We start from the raw sequence: 19,366 nt of genomic DNA, 5'->3' as shown, positions 1-19,366 counted from the left end.
TACATTGCACAAAATCTTTTATTTGCATCTTGTCAGTGCAAAGTAATAAGGCGATCCCATAGAGTGATTAAAACCTTAAAACTTATTTGCCTTTTTGGTTGGGGGGAAAAATTGTGACGTCCATTTGCACAGACTAGAATGTCTTTCTTCTAATTGCACAAACATGCGACATCACACCAGTTTGAGAAAGTTTGAGCAACACTCAAAACATGGTTGCCTTTCCGTGTTGAAACAATTTGACAAATACATTTTCACACCAAGCATAGGCAGTGTTCACCCTGATGGCTCAAAACAAGAGAACACTCATCACAATTACTTGACGGAAAATTATATTTTCGGTGGCCACTTAAGGGCTCTCGGGTGGTACAGCCTTGAGCAGCAATACATCATACAAACATTCATTACGAGATAAATATTCACTGCCGAATATTGTACACAAAGCACATTCAGAGATCATGCCAAGATGCCTCAAGGGGTAAACCAAAAAATAAAATGGACAAAATAAGCAGGACTGGAATGAAATACCGTATTTACTCGCATATAAGCCGCCCCCTTGAAATTGCCTTAAAATCATTGAATTTTACAATTTCTTGCGTATAAGATTGATTGACTGATTCACAATTATCACCTCCATAATCATTGTTTTAAAAAGGAGTACAAATGTGTGAGATTGAAGGGAAAATCTTAAGAAAAAAATCATCGCACATGGTATTTCTGAGATACTGTATGAATCATAAGCACATTATTGGGGTCAATATCATAAGGAACTAATTCATCCATTAAATGTTGTTTTCTTACTGCAAAACAGAAAATAATCAACAGATAGTAAACGTTACTTTGCCAACATTTACTGGTGACAAAGAGTATATCAAGTCTTGTGTAGTTTTCCCCCGCTACTTCGCGGTTCAGCTATCGCGGACTCAAGAGCTTCGCGGATTTTTTTGGGAAAAAAAAATACAAATATTACATTGAAACAACATATTTTCCAGTTTTTTTTTGTTATAACATGAATTTCACTCTCTCTACCCGTACTCTATATGGTGTACTGCACACAGGAATTAAATTCAAATTAAGCATTTTTGAAGGGGAATCCCTACTTCGCTGAAATGCACCTATCGCGAGTGATCCCGGTCCCCATTAACCGCTATAAGCGAGGGAACACTGTACATATAACTAAGGTGTGTACCCCTTGATTCAGTCATCATTTTTTGTTACAAATAAAGCTTATATGCGAGACAATACGGCAATTAAAAGTGCAAACATACAAAAAGGCAAACCGCCTTTTTAAAAAAAATAAATCAAATTAACTTTCCCATCTTAGAACAAATACAGAACAGTTTTTCAAAAGATCTAATGGTAAATCTTTCTTTTAAAAAAAAAAGTAGACATAGGAACAGCATAGTAGGACATTGAAAAAATGTGCGTAGGGAAGGCTGAATAAACACTGTATTAACAAAGTAAACACAATAAACATAGGCCGTGTGTCATCTTTTCAGACAATGTTGTGCTGGCTTTGGTTGGAGATTGGCGGGCAGAGGGCAGAGGGCTTGTCTTTTGTCAGGCTCTCAAGAGCCCGAAGCAAGGTGTCCGGCATGTGATCTACCAGCATTCTTGGGCTGATCAGAATACTCCTGAATGCCATTTCATTTGACCACTCAGCACGGTATCGAACCTGGGATATACAAAATCTGCAAGAAAAGGAAAATACATATTTATAAGTGAATGTTTTATGGTGTCACTTTGGGAAGAAAATACATAAATGACAATCCCCCTTAAATACCCCTTAAATCTATATTTGAATCATGCAAGGGCAATACAAGCAAGCTTTTAAATGGGCTTTAGTCTTAATTAAATTATGACTTTACTAGTCTTTAGCAGCTGGCCTAGCGGCTGAATGGTTAGCACGTTGGTCTCACAGTTCTGGCGTCCTGGGTTGGAATCCAGGTCGGTTCTCTAGTCTAGAGTTTGCATGTTTTTCCCAGGCCTGCGTGGGTTTTCCCAAGGGTACTCCAGTTTTCCCCCACATTCCAAAAACATGCATGGTAGGCATGTTGGACACTCTAAAATTGGTAAAATTGTTATTCCTTTCCTCGTACCCTGTGATTGATTGGTTGGCCACCGATTAACGATACCCTTCGCCTCTGGCCTGCGATAGGCTCCAGCACCCTACATAACCCTTTTAAGGATAGGCGGTTGAGAAATGAATGAATGAATATTCCTTAGCAAGGGTTAGTGAAACTAATGTGCTTTCAGAGTTTCAAATGAATTTGTAAACCAAGGATTCAATGTTTCAATATACAGTAATACCTTAGTTATTGTGGTTAATGTGGACCAGACATGGTCGCGATAATATTAAAATAAATACCGTATTTTCACGACTCTAAGGCGCACTTAAGTCTTAAATTTTCTCCAAAATAAACAGTGCGCCTTATAATCCAGTGCGCCTTATATATGGAAAAAACAGAAAACCAAAAACGAAAAAAAAACCACCTCTGTCGAATATTAATAAGCACAAACGCCTGAACTGAAACAATACTGTTAAATATGCAGATTCCATCTTAGTTTAAAAAATCTTTCATCATATAGCTCCTCCCCCACTGCAAGATTTTATACAAAAAAACAAAACATCAACAATGGCTGGCTCTAGAGGTGACTGTGTATTGAGTGCTCCACACCTGGAAGTCAATAGCAATTACCGTATTTTTACGACTATAAGGCGCACTTAAAAGTCTTACTTTTTCTCCAAAATACACAGTGCGCCTTATAATACAGTGCGCCTTATATATGGAAAAATGTCATTCATTGAGGGTGCACCTTATAATGCGGTGCGCCTTATAGTCGTGAAAATAAGGTAAATATTTTTTCTCTTTAGTGCTGAGTCCTAGTAGCAAAAGTGCCTTCTGTTTACGAGTCTCAGCGTGGATTTTCACATTTTTATGAACTTAGAAAAAATATCCCCAGAAAAAACCTGCGATGTAGTGAAGCCACGACATTTGAAGCGCAAAAAGGCAAGGAATTACTGTACATGTAAGAAAATTTGTAAAAAAACAAACAATAATTAAGTCTAATGAAAATTTCTATGTATAGCATACTCTGTTCTATTTTTATATTACTGATGTCAACTTTTTAAAGTCGCAAACCTTCGTGTGGACCCATCTTCTATAATATGCAGAACACGTCCTGGCAGGAAAAGAGGCATGTGTGGCACAGTGTGAACAGGTGAGTCGTCTGACGCCAAGCTTTGATAGGATGAGGAGTGGCGAATCAAAAGTGATTCTTCACCAAGAAGTGGCTGACTAAGCTCTTGCTCCCTTCTGTTCTCCATTTCAGAGGGAAAGTCATCTGGATCTCCTCCAAACAGTTCATACCAGCATCCCTGCAAAAGGATGCGATACTGCAACACACACACACAACCATTTAGATGACATCAAGGTACAACTAATATGCTAAATAAATACAGAACTGAAGTTCTTACTTTGGGTTTATTGCAATTTGAGACTATCTTCAGTATTTTTCGCTTTAGATCCTCCATATTGGGAAGGCTCAAACTGTAAGAAAAATAATGCCTTTAAAATTATAACACACAATGTGAAAGATAATGAGAAATATCATGCTTGTGAATTGTCTTTGTGTCTCTGCATGCATAGCATGGCAGAGCTAAGTTTAGTCATTACACATGCGTATAAATGCCTGTGCGCCACAGTACATGGATTTATTTTAAACTATGACAGAACAGCCTATTTTACGCTCTAGAACAGGGGTGTCAAACATACGGCCCGCGGGCCGGATCCAGCCCGTTTGGTGGTTTGGTACGGCCTGGGGAAGAAAGCTGCATTGTATAAAAAAATATGAATTTTCTTTAAAATTTGTAGTTCTTGTATCATCCACTAGGGGACGCAGTTTTAGTACGTGCAGACAACATGAATTGACATTTATTTATGTTCTTATGTTATTCTCTTGTTCATAATATATTGTTCATAATGTAAAATGAAAATTCTGTTAATAAACATTATGATAATTTAGTAATTCTTTGCACAAATTATTAGTATTAGTGACTAATACAAAGGAAAAAAGTGGGCTTATTGTTAGTTCTATGTCATTTTGCAATGAGTTTACTGGTCCGGCCCACTTGATCTCAAATTAAGCTGTATTCGGCCCGCAGGCCAAAGGGAGTTTGACACCCCTGATCTAAAATTTGTATCTAATACACTTTGTACCAGATAGTCATATAATGCAATGAAATATGATTAGGTGGTGTCCTTATTAGCCCGGAAAAATTAATTAAAATACTATGGGCGGTGAAATGCTTACCGTGGAACCAGGTCTTTCCCAAGTACAACAGACACCACAAAGTCCTTGGAGTAATCAGCTAATGCTTTGCTACAGATAAAAATAAAAAAGGAACATGTTATAGTTCCAATTAAAAATATTCTCATTAAAAATCAACATTTCATAGATTTTCCCCGAGAACAATTCTAGACAATATACACCCTTGGTAAAAAGTTTAAAGATTCTTTCACATTCAACTGAATGGTGAAATGTCTCAAAACTTAACCTGCTTTAACTTGACTGCACTATTCTGCTTCCAATGGAACATTTGGTAGTTCCCTTTAATCCAAGAACAAAGAACTCACAATTATTAAAGAAATAACAGGAAATTGACCAAAAAAACAAATTCAGGCTCTAGTATTTTACCTAAGTCTACAATGTCTTCTGTGTCTGTCTTGCTACTGCAACCAAGGAAATTTCCCGAATACGGGATGAAATAAAGATCGAATCTAAATCTAACCTACCGTATTTTCACGACTATAAGGCGCACTGCATTATAAGGCGCACCCTCAATAAATGACACATTTAAAAATTTTTTCCATATATAAAGCACACTGGATTATAAGGCGCCCCGTCTATTTTGGAGAAAATTTAAGACTTTTAAGTGCGCCTTATAGTCGTGAAAAGACGGTAACCTTAAATTAACATACTAATTAAGTAAGGGCTAGCTAGGAAAGACAGCCTGATTTTATTTTTCTGAACCATTTTATCCTCATTAGGGTCATGAGGGGTGCTGGAGCCTATCCTTGCTGACTTCAGGCCAGAGGCAGGGGACACCCTGTATCGGTGGCCAGCCATTCGCAGGGCACAAAGAGACAGACAATCATTCACACTCATACCTACGGGCAATAGAGTAGCCGGAGATAACCAACACAGGCCCGGGGAGAACATGCAAACTCCACACAGGTAGGACGACACGCTAACCACTCATCCCGCCGGCAGCCCCGCCTAATACTTCTACAATTCAATTTGATTGCAGTGAATAAGACTGGCCTTATTTTACCTCAGAAGTCCCCCTGGTGGAGAAAATGCATAGCACTTCAGAGTAGGGAAGGAGCTGCGTAATAGGATGGCCAGCACAGCAGCAGCGCCTGCACCCAGGCTGTGACCCGTAATGACCAGTTTGTACTCATGTAAAACAAAACACATTCATAAATTATTTTTCCAATGCAGGCCGAGGAATGACTGACTATTACAATGCCATTTAAAGTCCCACTATCATAAGTTTTTATTAATTTAATTATAAAAAGTTCCAAGTCATAAAGGAACCAAACTTAATGATTGTTTTTTTGTGACAAAGAAGTATCTGTTCCAATCACTCTGTCAGAGAAAAATCGGAGTTGTAGAAATAACTGGAAACTCAAGAGAGCCATGACATTATACTCTTCACAAGTGTATATAAACTTTTGACCACAAATGTACATCATTCCATATCACGTATCCTCATAAGGGTTGTTGGAGCCTATCGCAGCACTTACTACAGCCTACACTGGTCGCCAGTCAGCCATAGGACACGCAGATAGACAAAAAAAAATGCACACCAAATCATACCATCACCAAGCAGTAATTGATCCCATGCTTGCCCACACTGAAGTCATGCAAGTGAACCCCTACACCACCTTGTAGGTTGTGGCTCAGCAAAATCCAATCTGTCGAATTAATAAAAGCAACCCCTGCGGTGATAGAGGGACTTTGAACTGCATTTAATGTGCTTGGATGTGAAAATCAGGAGGGAACGCATATAGTGTTCCCCCGCTACTTCGCGGTTCAGCTACAGCGGACTCAGAGCTTCGCAGATTTTTTGGGGAAAAACAAATACAAATATTACATTGAAACAACATATTTTACAGTTTTTTTTTGTTATAACATGAATTTCACTCTCTCTACCCGTATTCTATGTGGTGTACTGTATACAGGGGGGTAACTTTTTTTTTTTTAAATTAAAAAAAAAATTGGAATTAAATTCAAATTAAGCATTTTTGAAGGAGAATCCCTACTTCGCGGAAATTCACTTATCGCGGGGGGTCCCGGTCCCCATTAACCGCGATAACCGAGGGAACACTGTATTTTCCCAGCACTGAACTTACTGGCACAATGGAAAATGCTTGATTCAGGATTCCGTCATTGACCAGTTTCCGATATATGTAAGATGCAGCCTGGCTGATACCCTGCAAAAACCAGCAAGAATTATGCATTTAAAAGGCATGAAGTGGATGTGAAGGAGGAAAAACGTTTTGGGAATTGGAAACGTGCCTTGTGAGTGTAGCAAGCTCCTGTCACACCATCCACGGGTAGGCTCTCACATTCAGCAGAAAGGTCTGTCAGGACATCCTTTGAGAATGACATAGGAAAAAGATAAAAATCCCTATAAAATGGCGCTGTACTCACGCGACTTATTCCAGCTGTAGGCTTAGTCACAAACCCTCGTCCACAGTGTTATGGCCACACACAAATAATCAAAATGTCAAAATCATACCTTGACATACGAGTGCCCCGACATACGAGTAATTTGAGATACGAGTAAAATTTTGGGCAAATATTTTCTTGAGATGTGAAATAAATTTTGATATATGAGCATACAGGAGACGTGAGAGGCTGCTCATAAGAACAACATGGGAACTGTCTTTCTGGTCGCAACTCACTCGCGTAACGTCTCTTCGAGCATTAGGCGGACGTTGCATTTTTTCAGTGTTTTTTTCAGTCAGTGCGAATGGTGTATAATTACTTGTAGTTGACAAATGGTCGTGCGTTATCCAATTGTGACAACATTTGTGTGCATCATTTCGGGAATATTTTGATAAAAGAGCAGACAGCGTACGCGAGAGACTGCTCATAAGAACATCGTCGGCACTGTCTCCCTCCCCGCAACTCCCTCGTATAATGTCTCTAGGAGCACTGGGCGGAGCTTTGCATTTTTTCATTGTGCCCCCCCCATTAGTCAATGCGAATGGCGTATATACTACTTCTCGTTGGCAAGTGGTCGTGCGTTATCCTATTGTGACAACATTTGTGTGCATCATTTTGGGAATATTTTGAAGGGAAGAGAAAAGCAAATACCCCTCGATAGGTTGCATATATAAGTCATGGTGGAGACGGGGCAAATAGAGCCAACCCGGGAGAAGAAAGGTATCAAAATTTAAAACTAAATTATAATTAAGTTTAGTGTAAGGTTAGATTAAACTTTTTTTTGTGTGTCTGCATTGTAATCAGAGTTCATTTAAATTTATTTATGTTACAAGTACGTTGCAGTGAACCAGATTTGTGTATATTATAGTGACATTTATCAAGATGTTTATATATGGATATTAATCATTATATTTTATTATGACTAGATCATTTATGGGTGGTAGAAATTCACCCATTGGAATACCCCGAGAAAAGCCATGTAGGCACAGGGAGAAGATGCAAACTCCACACAGGAAGGTCGAAGCAGAATATCTTCCAGGGAAAAATGAATAGTTATCTAAGGCAACCAAAACAACTGACCTTAAATGACAGAGTACCCCTGACAGCCACAATGATGAATTCACGCTTATGATCCAGGGACACAAAGAACGGGATCTCATATATCTAGAGGATATAAATCGTTCACAGGGAAAAAATGAACAGAACAAATTTAGTGACTGAAGTGTAACATTTTCTAGAGCAGGGGTGTCAAACTCCCTTTGGTCTGCGGGCCGAATACAGCTTAATTTGAGATCAAGTGGGCCGGACCAGTAAACTCATTGCAAAATTACATAGAACTAACAATAAGCCCACTTTTTTTCCTTCGTATTAGTTACTAATACTGATAATTAGTGCAAAGAATGAGTAAATTCTCAAAATGTTTATTAACAGAATTTTCCTTTTACATTATGAACAATATATTATGAACAAGAGAATAACATAAGAGCATAAATAAATGTCAATTCATGTTGTCTGCACGTACTAAAACACTGCGCCCCATAGAAAATAATGCAAGAACTACACATTTTAAAGAAAATTTATATTTTTTTTATACAATGCAGCTTTCTTCCCCGGGCCGTACCAAACCACCAGACGGGCCGGATCCGGCCCACGTGCCGTATGTTTGACACCCCTGTTCTAGACTGTCATCAATTTGATGAAGGGGAAATGTGTGAATTACCTGATTATGGAAGCTGACATGGATGAAGTCTCTGTACTGCAACCCGGTGCTTTGTAGGATGGAAGAAAAATGACAGCCGAGGTGGTCTCCCCCAACAATGTCATACTCAGCAGAGTGACTCCTACAACTGACACGCAAAAATAATTTTATAATACAAATTATTGGATATCTTAACTTAATGATAAAAAATAAATAATATCGTACCAGTCTCCGCAAAGCTTACATGGTCCAGAGAGAAGGTTAGAGTAAATATACAAAGGCCAACCATAGGCTGCGGCAGCAAATTGCATCAAGTGGACAGCATTCGTCAAGTCTGACTCCAGATCTTCTTCCTATAAAATGCAATCAATGATGTCAAAATGTTACTGCTACAAATAAGTGAAAATGACACTATCTGCTGGTTAAAAAAAAATACATACAATGGGAGAGGATGGACTGTGATCCATAATTTCATCTGGATCTCTGCTCCTTTCCAGTTTGTCCTGTTCTTGATGCAGCAAAGCCAAACCAGCAGCAATATCACTGGCAACCAAATCTGTGTCCTGCAACAAACATATTTCAATACACGAAGTGACAAAAACAACATTTGAACTTGACCATCATGCATGAACCAAAGGGCCCCGACTGTAGAAGCACAAAATGTCTCCAAAAAGTAATAATTAAAACATATATGTATGTCCTTTTATTAATGATTGAAATTCCCCTTAATCAGCAATTGAAATCCATACAAATGCAACGCATCACATATTTTCACACACAAGAATTAGCCACTTATAAAAGTCTAAAATGTACTACAAATTGGACGGCTTTCGGCCCTTTTGGAACGGGCCCTTGCTGCTATCTAGTGGACAAACACGGATATTACATCTCCCATAATAAAAGCCGCGGAGGAAACTATATAAGCGGCACAGGGCACATTTTCACCAGGATTTTTGGCCATTATTTTAATTTTAAGACATTAATAAATACTTTTCTTGTAATTTTCTCTCCCTTTTGTTTGTTTCTCATATCTTTCATACAAAATTGAGACACTTTAACCAATTTTAAAACGTTTAGTTGGCGGTTGTGTGAGGACCGTGGAACAAATTAGAGAATTTACATATTAAGTACTGCTCTCCTTACAAAATTTTCAAAATACAAAAAAAATTCTGGAACCAATCAATTTCGTAAGTAGAGGTAGTAGTCTTCCCTCGATTAGCGCGACTTCACTTTTTTGCTATTTTATTCTGGTTCAAAAAAATGTGAAAAGCCACACTCAAACTCTTAGGCGGAAGCCACTCCCATCTTCCGCTTGCTACTGGGACTTAGGACTGACCGAAAAAAGGAAGTGATACTTTGCGAACTTTCGATTATCGCGACCATGTCTAGTCTACACAAACCGCGATATTTGAGGGATTACTGTACAGTTTCACCTCAGTTTACACAAATCCAGCCACACTAAAAAAATCTACTACTACAAAAGTACTTCAAAGTTATGTATATGCAAATCTCCAATGATACTCCACTCCTTTGTACAATCAGAAACAATTATCATCAGTGAAATGTCTTTGGCCTTCATTTTACAAGTCCCATTTTCTCCTCCTAAAGACACACCCCTCCCATTTTGCATCACATCCATAAAGTTGCTCTCACAGGACCTAGTTTCTAATTGATGTATAGGAAGTGCCTTACCGAAAAGAATCCACTGACAAGCTGCGAGATACTGGAAAACGCTGCTCTGTTGCTTTCGTCCTGTGGGAGGCAGCAGCACAAAAGTCGGAGCCTGCTCTCCCACACCTTGACGGCTAGCGAGCGTGCCGTGGAAAGGAACTGAGTTCCTCCGCTGCTCTCCAAGTGTCGTACTCCCAGTGGCTCCACGGGAGCCACTGTAGGCCGAGGATTGCCCAGTGGGTCAAAGACAAATATTACACCCAGGGCAGTGAAGAGCAGGATGATCCAACTACCAGGGGAGAAATGCTTGAATTAAAAAAAAACTCAAGAAGTTACACAACAGGGTAAAGTAGACTAATGTACTTTCACAAGATTTTTACCAAACCTGGCAACTACTGCTGCAATGACAGCTCCAACTGTTGCTGGGTCGCAACCTTTACCATCATCAGATACCCACACAGCGCCCAGAGAGGCCCATACCAGCTCTGGAAGGTAGAGGAGAGCTCGCAGGTACACCAATGTAGGCATGGACCGTCGGGATCCTTGATTTGTTATAGTACCTAAAGGGACAAACATTAGCGACATTCATAGAATTAACATTAGACAAAGTTAGTGATTAATGCAGCCTGATAGGTGGGTAGGTTTCATAAAAATAACATCAGTTAGAGGTGTTTTTCCAAATTTATTCTGTGATATATTGCAATGCAGTAATCTCTCGAATATCGCGGCTTTAACGTTCGCGGCTTCACTACATCACAGTTTTTTTTCTGGTGGGATTTTTTTCCCATAAAAATTGGGAAAATACATGCTGAAACTCGCAAGCGGAAGCCACTACCCTGTCTTCCGCTTGCTACCAGGACTCAGCGGTGAATTTTTTATTTTTTTAAATGGGGTGCCCTACCTCGTGGTTTTCGTTTATCGTGGCCATGTCTGGTCTCCATTAACCGCGATAATCGAGGGATTACTGTATTACAATGCACAATTGCCTTTTTGATTCAAAATCCATCTAAATCAATCTTTACAGGCATGATTTTAGTGGAAACAAATAATGGGTTACTGCACTTCCACTGGTGTCCCCCACTTAGCAGCAGTCTCTCACCGTCCTCTGATATAGCAATATATATTCATTCATCTTTCATACTGTGCATCCCCGTGAGTGTTATGGGGGTTGCTGGAGTCTATCCTAGCTTGTATTATCGAATAGATTGTGGACGCCTGGACGAATGTATTAGACTCAGTGTTTTCGAAGGACAATTGTTCAATTCAGACACAGAAAATTAGGACTTTGATGGTTTTGTGGGTGATGATGACGTGAGTACATTGTAAAATGGTTAAATAAAGTACAACCGAACTCAGTTTTGCTTCCGTTGCCTTTTTAAAAACGTGTTTTTAGCGTGCGGGTGTAGCGTGCATTTTGTACATGTAGCACCAAATTAGTGTGTTCGCCGTTGTAGTATATTGATACTATTAGTACTGTTATCACAGCCGTCAACCTGGGTGTATTGACAAAAGGACTATATATGCCAGTAGTCACTGCACACCGGAAATAGCGTCTGGGGCTGTATCCGTAGACAGCGCTATTACGGTTCGATATTCATCCATAAATAATATATATAAGCCATGCCTGGCTGCGTCTAAAAGAACAGTGCGTCCTTTGTGTGTGTAAAATACAGAAATAGCACTCGTTATTGACACTGAGGCTAAAAATATGATGCGCCAAATAGTCGTGAAAATACGTTATACTAAAGTGCATCTTTGTCGGTTATTCATCAAAATGATATTAATCTAAAAATATTGGTTGTATTCATGACTCTTAGGACTCAATGAAATTGTTGCATATTGTTATTGTTTTCCATATTGCCCAACACTAGCCAGCGGAATCCCTGCCACTCTGCCCAGGCAAAATTGATTCACGTCCTTCGCTGCCAATGGCAACTAGAGTTAAGGTCCAGTCCCACAGTGTGGTTATTCTGAAGTTATTTTCTTTACCTTGAGCACTGACGTAAACAATGGCACAGAGCGACAGGATGATGAGTGCCAGTACCACCAACAGTCCAATCAAGTAGATGTGAAGCACTCTATTCCCATTACAATCAAAATGACCCTTGTGATAAGTGTACAGGATAATAGTGCCAAGCCACCTAAAGAAAACAAGAGAAAAAAATAAAAGCTTGAAAACCTCTGCTGTTAGGCATAATTTTAAGAAATAAACTTCACTCTTTGATGACCATTGACATTTTTCACAAAATCATTTTAAACAGGAAAAATACCTAACCATGTCGTGATTGCATGTAAATCTGGATCTTATGTTCTATTTAACAATAACTGCCCACTTTCTGTGATACCATGCTTGTATATATATATAAATATCAATATTGAAAAAGGTAGTTTGGATCCTAATTCATTTGCGGCACTGTCGCGATAAACAAAAAAATCCCACGTTTTCATTTATCGATTTTGATGCCTTGAGTGAGACTCTACAATGTAAATAGTCATGAAAATGAAGAAAATACATTGAATGAGAAGGTATGTCAAAACATAAGTCCTGTACATTTTCCAATCTACATTTCTTGTTTTTTACTCTCTTACTTTATTTCACTCTTGCATTTTCTATATTCCTTCATGTTTATATATTTATGGATTAAGTTTATTTGGGGGGTTAGATTTGGTCCCAAATATTTAATACATTCATACCTCCACTAACAAATGCCTACAGGTACAAAATTTCAGGTTATAAAATATTTTATATGCAAATGAGTGACTCGAGATACAAAAAAGATTCAGGTTACAAAATCCCCCCAAAAGTAAATGCATTTCCCTATCCGTTATTTTATTTTGAAAATATTGTTGTGGATACATTGATTCTCCCTCGCTACCCTTGATTGGGCTCTCATTGGCTGTCTCACAACAACCACTTTCCATGTTTTAAGATTCTCTTACATACATGTCCGCCTTGGCTAAATGTTCCCCTTATTAATGATAGCAATTGCCATTATTACGCGATTAAAAACAATACAAATGCAGCAAGGCAGATATTTTCACACAGAGGCCACATGTAAAATTGACTCTTGTCGCCATCTGCTGGACAGACACAGATATTACATCTCCCATTATAACAGCTGAGGTAACTATTTCAGCGGCACAGGGCACAATTTGACTGGGATTTTTGGCCATTATATTCATTTTGAGACATGACTGCATCAATTTCTTATCATTGTCACTCATTTTTTGTTTTTCAAATGTTTCACACAAAATTGGGAGACTTTTGCCAATTTTAAAAGGTTTACTTGGCGGTTGTGTGAGGACCGTTGAACAAATTAGATAATTTACATATGAAGTCTTGCTCTACTTACGAAATTTTCAAGTGACGAAAAAAGTTCAGAACCAATTTATTTCGTAAGTAGTACCACTGTACTGTTTTTTTTTAACGAGGGGCAATGGCAAAGACAGATAAACGCAAAAGACATTCATTTTTCCAACGAGTCGTGATATATATGAAGATTATGCAAAATAACTACTTAAATTTTAATTAGATTGCCTCATACATACCAAATTAGCCGCATGAACAGCTCGAACGCTCCTGGGAAAACCAGATCATCACTGGCAATCCCCCACCGGCGACCAAAAACAACCATTCCAGGCATTTTGACTAAAAAGAAAAAAAACTGACTGAGTTGTAGACCGCTTCAAAGTTTGATACAATGGGCTCTTCAAGGCCATTCGTGACTCCACTTCCTGAAAGCAAATTAGTGTTGCTATATTGTACTTTTCATGTTGCAACACTATCTCGAAATGCCTGTCTCATCACGCCTTTTTAGAATAAAGCTGCGAACAAATCAACCGTTTAATGAAAGTCAAGTACTACTAACCACGAAATTAAGTCGTGTTAAATAACGTTATTAGGAGCCTTGGAAGGTTAGTGCAATTTCCTTATGTTACGTGACTAGCTACTTGTCTTCTAATGTTAGCAACATTTACTAAAAATAAACCCATTCATAGATCATGCTTCAGTCGATCAAAAAACTGTTCGTTTTGACGATTTTCTACAATCTTACTCTATTGAATAGATTATGCATCTGCTTCGAGATTTTATTGCAGTATTCGACTGGAAATTGGATAATAAACAGACTTGTTTTGCCCAGAGATCGTGTCCATCCGGATGTAGAAACCTGATGCAACAGTGTTTTGTTTGAATCGTTCCGCACTTGGTGTTTTCTTCTAGTAATAATACCCTACTAAGTAGAGTTGCATGAAAACGGTGTAATTTATATGTATTTATGTAAGTTTTATATTTATGTTATCATATTATTTTCACATATATTAAATCATGTCTTAATAGATATGTATTTACAAGTACACTGCCATTGAGCAGCGTTGGTTCCATGGTGTAATGGTTAGCACTCTGGACTCTGAATCCAGCGATCCGAGTTCAAATCTCGGTGGAACCTTCCCTTTGCCAATCAGTTCTATTTACTTATAAAACCAGATTGCCAGGTAAAATTTCCATTCAAATTTATACTTATTCTATCATTCGAATTACTATGAAAAATATTATTACAATCTACATATATATATTAAGGGGGAAACTGGTCCCGTCTTCAAGTATTGCCAGATAATGTTATTATCAATATATTAAAACTTTTTTTAATTAAAGTTCTGCTAAATTGCATTCTTATTACAACACCCTCTTTGCATTTCGAATCGTCTCTAAAAACTATTATTAAACGTGTATTTTGACATTTAATAACAAATAAATAAACATCAAATTGTTATTAATATTTTTACCCTGACTTAGAAGAACAATAACTCCAAAACAGGTTTTGGCGAAGTATCAATGACTGCAATGTGTCACCCAAAGTCATTCCACATAATCCATATAATGATGAAACAATTATAAAATATATTCTATATACTTATCAGTGGCGGTCCGTGCATTTGCGAGTGACGCCTTCAGCGAAAACTATTTTATGGCTATAAAACCTCCAATGCAGCTACAGCTGCGAAACACATAAAAAAATCATCAATAATATCCTTGTACAATTGAAATTTTATTTGGGAATATAGCCATATTTTTTAACTGTACACAATATCCATCGTGTTTTCTTTCCTCCTTCTTTTCTATCGCCATTGAAGCTAATGCTGAAAGTCGTGCCTGTCCTTTCGCATTTCTGGCATACATTATCATTCGATTTAGCAAAAAAAACAAACAAAAACACTCTACTTAATTCTTCCCAAAAATGTACACGGAATCTCTTGACAATTTTGAGATAAATTGTTGCAAGTGTGGCGGACCCAACATTCCTATGTGGAGTTTTCATATTCAAGCTTGTGTGGGTATATTCTGGTTTACTCCCACATCACAAAAACACGCTTAGTCGATTATTCAACGATTGAATGTGTGTGCGCTTTCTTTCTTTCATTCACACCGACCAAAATAAAAAAAAAGCTTACAGCACCTGGTATTCCCAGGCGGACTCCCATCCAAGTACTAACCAGGCCCGACCCTGCTTAGTTTCCGAGATCGGACGAGATCGGGCGTGTTCAGGGTAGTATGGCCGTAGGCCGAAGGAACACCAGAAAAATACTTATTTAAAAGTTTAAAGACCCAATTTGACATAGTATAATCCTGCATGTATAGAGCAATATATATTATAGAGCATTCGCCAAAGTATGGCTGTTTACCAACAGGGAAAGGAACTATTAAAAAAATATGTTTCGATTATGTGTCACCCAAAGTTTATATTCATCATTATATGGATTTTGTGGAATGACTTTGGTGACACATTGCAGTCATTGATAATTCGCCAAAACCTGTATTGGAGTTATAGTTCTTCTAAGAAAAGGTAAAAATATTGATAAGAATTAGAGGTTTATTTATTTGTCATTAAATGTCAAAATACACGTTTAATAGTAGTTTTAAGGATGATTCGAAATGCAAAGAGGGTGCTGTAATAAGAATGCAATTTAGCAGAATTTTATTTTATTTTATTTTTTTTAATTGATAATAACATCATCTGGCAATACTGGAACACAGGACCAGTTTCCCCCTTAATATACATTTGTACATACTAATAATATTTTTCATAGTAATTAGAATGATATAATAAGTACAAATTTGAATTGAAATGTTACCTGCCAATCTGATTTTTAAGTAAATAGAACTGATTGGCAAGGGGAAGGTTCCACCGAGATTTGAACTCGGATCGCTGGATTCAGAGTCCAGAGTGCTAACCATTACACCATGGAACCGACAGTGTTCAGTGGAAGTATGCTGTCAATTTTGGCGGGCTAGATTAAAAGGCCTAGCAGGTCGGATCTGGCCCGCGGGCCGTAGTTTGCGCAATAGAACTCGGTGGATATGTTGGGGTCGGAGAGTGTCATTCCGATCTGGCAACCCAGTGTGCGTCATTCCGTCATGGCGGCCTGCATGGCTCTTCGTTGTTATTCTCTTTGCGGAAATATTGGTGCTTATTTATCGGCGATTCCACGACCGATAAAACTTACTTGTGTACAAATGAGTAAACAAAATGGTTTGCAGCCCAACGCTAGTTATGTGACCCGAAGGACAGACAACGAACAGGTTAGTCGCCAGTCATTTCAGTGCATTCAACTCCCGAACGCAACAAAATTAGCATATCCTCCCTCCTTAAAATTTAACCTAAGCCCCCCATGTTAATTTTATTTGACTAAACACAATTATATGATATTAATACTACCATGACGGTGTAAGAGTGCATGATGCCAATACCACTGCCTCAACTTTTTTTGTCATTTTTGTCCCAGGATGCCCAAGTATACATTCCAGTAGGTAAATATTATTTTCCACAAAACCTGGATATTTCTTCCTGACTTTTTAAAATTATTATTAACACTTTCTTCTCTTTAGATCGCCTTAGTGTGTCGTATAGTAGAAGCAGTGGTCCTGGTGGTCAACATGTCAATAAAGGTACTTAAAAAGTCGAAGCAAGATCAACGGGATTCTTTGTGTTCTAAATTGACAATATACATTTCATCTCACAGCCAACACAAAAACAGAGATCAGATTCCATGTGTTAACTGCAGAATGGATTACAGAAGACGTGCGACAAAAAATCTTGGAAAAGGTTAGTTTATAAACTTTCTAGAGCTGCCAACCTCCGTCAAGCCCATTTCAAGAGTACCCTTGTCCCAGTTTTCCCGGAGTGGATGCGATTCATATAAATATGATATAAAATTTAATGTAGGACAGAAATGATAATGATAGGATTTGTTTCAAAACAAAAATAATATTTAATAATACTTATATTTCCTTATTAAAAAAAAACGTAAATGTGTCAGATGTGTCTTTTCATTTTGAAGCATTTAACCAATCACATTTCAGCTATTATTTGTTGCCAGGGTCAGAAATCTGTCCATTGTTTCGGGAGGTTGTCCAGAGTTTGTGTTACTTATCAAAGTAAACTCCAGAAATTCCGAAGTTGGCAGCTCTCACTTTCTCAACTGAGTCCTTGCTAATATTTTTGTATCAGTTATGAACCTGTTAGTAAGATGAGATTGAACAACATGCCTGCTTTCCGATGCAGAACAAAAACCGAATCAACAAAGCTGGTGAATTGTTGGTAACCTCTGAGCTGAGCAGGAGCCAGCACAGAAACTTCACTGACTGCATACAAAAAATTTCAACCATAATTGCTGAAGCTAGCGAGAAGCCACACGAAGCCACACCAGAAGATATTGCACTCAGAAAAGCCAGGTATTTATTTATTCCAAGTTATTAACACCACAGAAAAATTTGAGTTTTAGGTCACTATGTGTGGAATATGGTCGATATTGTGGGGGAGAATCCATCATATATACAGTGACCTCCATAATGGTGAATGTGTTCTTAATATTGGCTACAGTCTAAATCAGGGGTGTCAAACTCCCTTTGGTCTGCGGGCCGAATACAGCTTTATTTGAGATCAAGCGGGCCGGACCAGTAAACTCATTGCAAAATGACATAGAACTAACAATAAGCCCACTTTTTTCCTTTGTATTAGTCACTAATACTAATAATTAGTGCAAAGAATGAGTAAATTATCAAAATGTTTATTAACAGAATTTTCCTTTTACATTATGAACAATACATTATGAACAAGAGAATAACATAAGAACATAAACAAATGTCAATTCATGTTGTCTGCACGTACTAAAACACTGCGCCGCCCCGAGGATAATACAAGAACTACAAATTTTAAAGAAAATTCATATTTTTTTTATACAATGCAGCTTTCTTCCCCGGGCCGTACCAAACCACCAGACGGGCCGGATCCGGCCCGCGGGCCGTATGTTTGACACCGCTGGTCTAAATACAACAAATGTGTGATTTTGCTTCCGCTTTTCATTTGACAACTGCATATACGTTTAAAAGCTACCAAATACCATATTTTCCGCACAATAAGGCACCGGATTATCAATAGGGTTAGGGTTAGGGTCCATCTTGAGATTTTTTTCATATCCTACAAAGTGCACTAGATTGATTATAAGACAGTAATAGCTGAGGTTTAATACAGCAGAGTGGCGCAGCGGAAGCGTGCTGGGCCCATAACCCAGAGGTCGATGGATCGAAACCATCCTCTGCTATTTTTATTTATGCATTGTCGCTGTAGGTAAGAATTTTTTTTGAACACAAAATAGTTGACGCAAATAAATGTAAAAATAGTATTAATAGAAAATTACACAAACATGTCTAAACATACATATATATATATATATATATATATATATATATATATATATATATATATATATATATATATATATATATATATATATATATATATATATATATATATATATATATATATATATATATATATATATATATATATATATATATATATATATATATATATATATATATATATATATATATATATATATATATATATATATATATATATATATATATATATATATATATATATATATATATATATATATATATATATATATATATATATATATATATATATATATATATATATATATATATATATATATATATATATATATATATATATATATATATATATATATATATATATATATATATATATACATACACACACACACGTGTGTGGATAAATATGTGTATGTTTAGACATGTTTGTGTAATTTTCTATAATACTATTTTTACATTTATTTCCGTCAACTATTTTGTGTTCCAAAAAATTTATTTCCTACAGCGACAATGCCAAAATAAAAATAGCAGAGAATGGTTTCGATCCATTGACCTCTGGG

The 19,366-nt window shown here is 37.3% G+C and overlaps 2 protein-coding genes and 5 non-coding genes across 10 annotated transcripts in view; 3 read left to right on the top strand and 4 right to left on the bottom strand.

The window, feature by feature from the left end:
- Positions 1–14,269, bottom strand: daglb (diacylglycerol lipase, beta). Of its 4 annotated transcripts, none has more exons than XM_077739150.1 (16): positions 14,235–14,268; positions 13,655–13,754; positions 12,095–12,246; positions 10,491–10,665; positions 10,127–10,394; positions 8,875–8,997; positions 8,660–8,787; positions 8,456–8,582; positions 7,816–7,899; positions 6,583–6,660; positions 6,417–6,497; positions 5,333–5,460; positions 4,312–4,380; positions 3,476–3,548; positions 3,141–3,394; positions 1–1,688 (listed from the first exon to the last, which is right to left on the bottom strand). In XM_077739150.1, the coding sequence occupies exons 2-16, from the start codon at positions 13,747–13,749 to the stop codon at positions 1,493–1,495; spliced, it is 2,031 nt and encodes a 676-aa protein (XP_077595276.1). In that variant the 5' UTR covers positions 13,750–13,754; positions 14,235–14,268; the 3' UTR covers positions 1–1,492. The 4 variants fall into 4 exon arrangements, with proteins under 4 accessions (XP_077595276.1, XP_077595275.1, XP_077595274.1 ...); XM_077739149.1 differs by having other exon boundaries at positions 14,161–14,263; XM_077739148.1 differs by having other exon boundaries at positions 13,655–14,269.
- Positions 14,270–14,481: 212 nt separating this feature from the next.
- trnaq-cug (transfer RNA glutamine (anticodon CUG)) lies at positions 14,482–14,553 on the top strand. Its single transcript has one exon. It is a non-coding gene; the product is annotated as a tRNA-Gln (tRNA).
- Positions 14,554–15,549: 996 nt separating this feature from the next.
- LOC144212127 (5S ribosomal RNA) lies at positions 15,550–15,668 on the bottom strand. The gene has a single exon (XR_013329721.1). It is a non-coding gene; the product is annotated as a 5S ribosomal RNA (ribosomal RNA).
- Positions 15,669–16,282: 614 nt separating this feature from the next.
- trnaq-cug (transfer RNA glutamine (anticodon CUG)) lies at positions 16,283–16,354 on the bottom strand. The gene has a single exon. It is a non-coding gene; the product is annotated as a tRNA-Gln (tRNA).
- A 27-nt stretch (positions 16,355–16,381) lies between these two features.
- mrpl58 (mitochondrial ribosomal protein L58) overlaps positions 16,382–19,366 on the top strand; it is a 4,288-nt gene continuing 1,303 nt past the window's right edge. The window contains exons 1-5 of the mRNA XM_077739152.1: positions 16,382–16,685; positions 16,889–16,913; positions 16,992–17,051; positions 17,126–17,208; positions 17,668–17,837. Of these exons, the coding sequence (XP_077595278.1) occupies positions 16,464–16,685; positions 16,889–16,913; positions 16,992–17,051; positions 17,126–17,208; positions 17,668–17,837 (560 nt within the window). The 5' untranslated portion in view covers positions 16,382–16,463. The remainder of the gene's footprint in view (positions 16,686–16,888; positions 16,914–16,991; positions 17,052–17,125; positions 17,209–17,667; positions 17,838–19,366) is intronic.
- trnam-cau (transfer RNA methionine (anticodon CAU)) lies at positions 18,635–18,706 on the top strand. The gene has a single exon. It is a non-coding gene; the product is annotated as a tRNA-Met (tRNA).
- Positions 19,332–19,366, bottom strand: part of trnam-cau (transfer RNA methionine (anticodon CAU)) — a 72-nt gene continuing 37 nt past the window's right edge. Inside the window, exon 1 of the tRNA in view lies at positions 19,332–19,366. This exon is cut by the window's right edge and continues 37 nt beyond it. This is a non-coding gene — a tRNA (tRNA-Met).

Source organism: Stigmatopora nigra, chromosome 18, assembly GCF_051989575.1.
Source record: "Stigmatopora nigra isolate UIUO_SnigA chromosome 18, RoL_Snig_1.1, whole genome shotgun sequence".
NCBI lineage: Eukaryota > Metazoa > Chordata > Actinopteri > Syngnathiformes > Syngnathidae > Stigmatopora > Stigmatopora nigra.
Note: the sequence above shows the minus strand (reverse complement) of the source record. Positions and strands in the feature narration are given on the sequence as shown.

Bases quoted from the DNA above. Each gene is read 5' to 3' on its own strand.
- daglb (XM_077739148.1), bottom strand. From the start codon at position 13,749: ATGCCTGGAATGGTTGTTTTTGGTCGCCGGTGGGGGATTGCCAGTGAT. The intron at 4,381-5,332 runs GTAAAATAAGGC...TTTTATCTGTAG, and splicing joins CCACCAGGGGGACTTCTGAG to CAAAGCATTAGCTGATTACT. The intron at 3,549-4,311 runs GTAAGCATTTCA...TTTTTCTTACAG, and splicing joins GGGAAAGACCTGGTTCCACG to TTTGAGCCTTCCCAATATGG.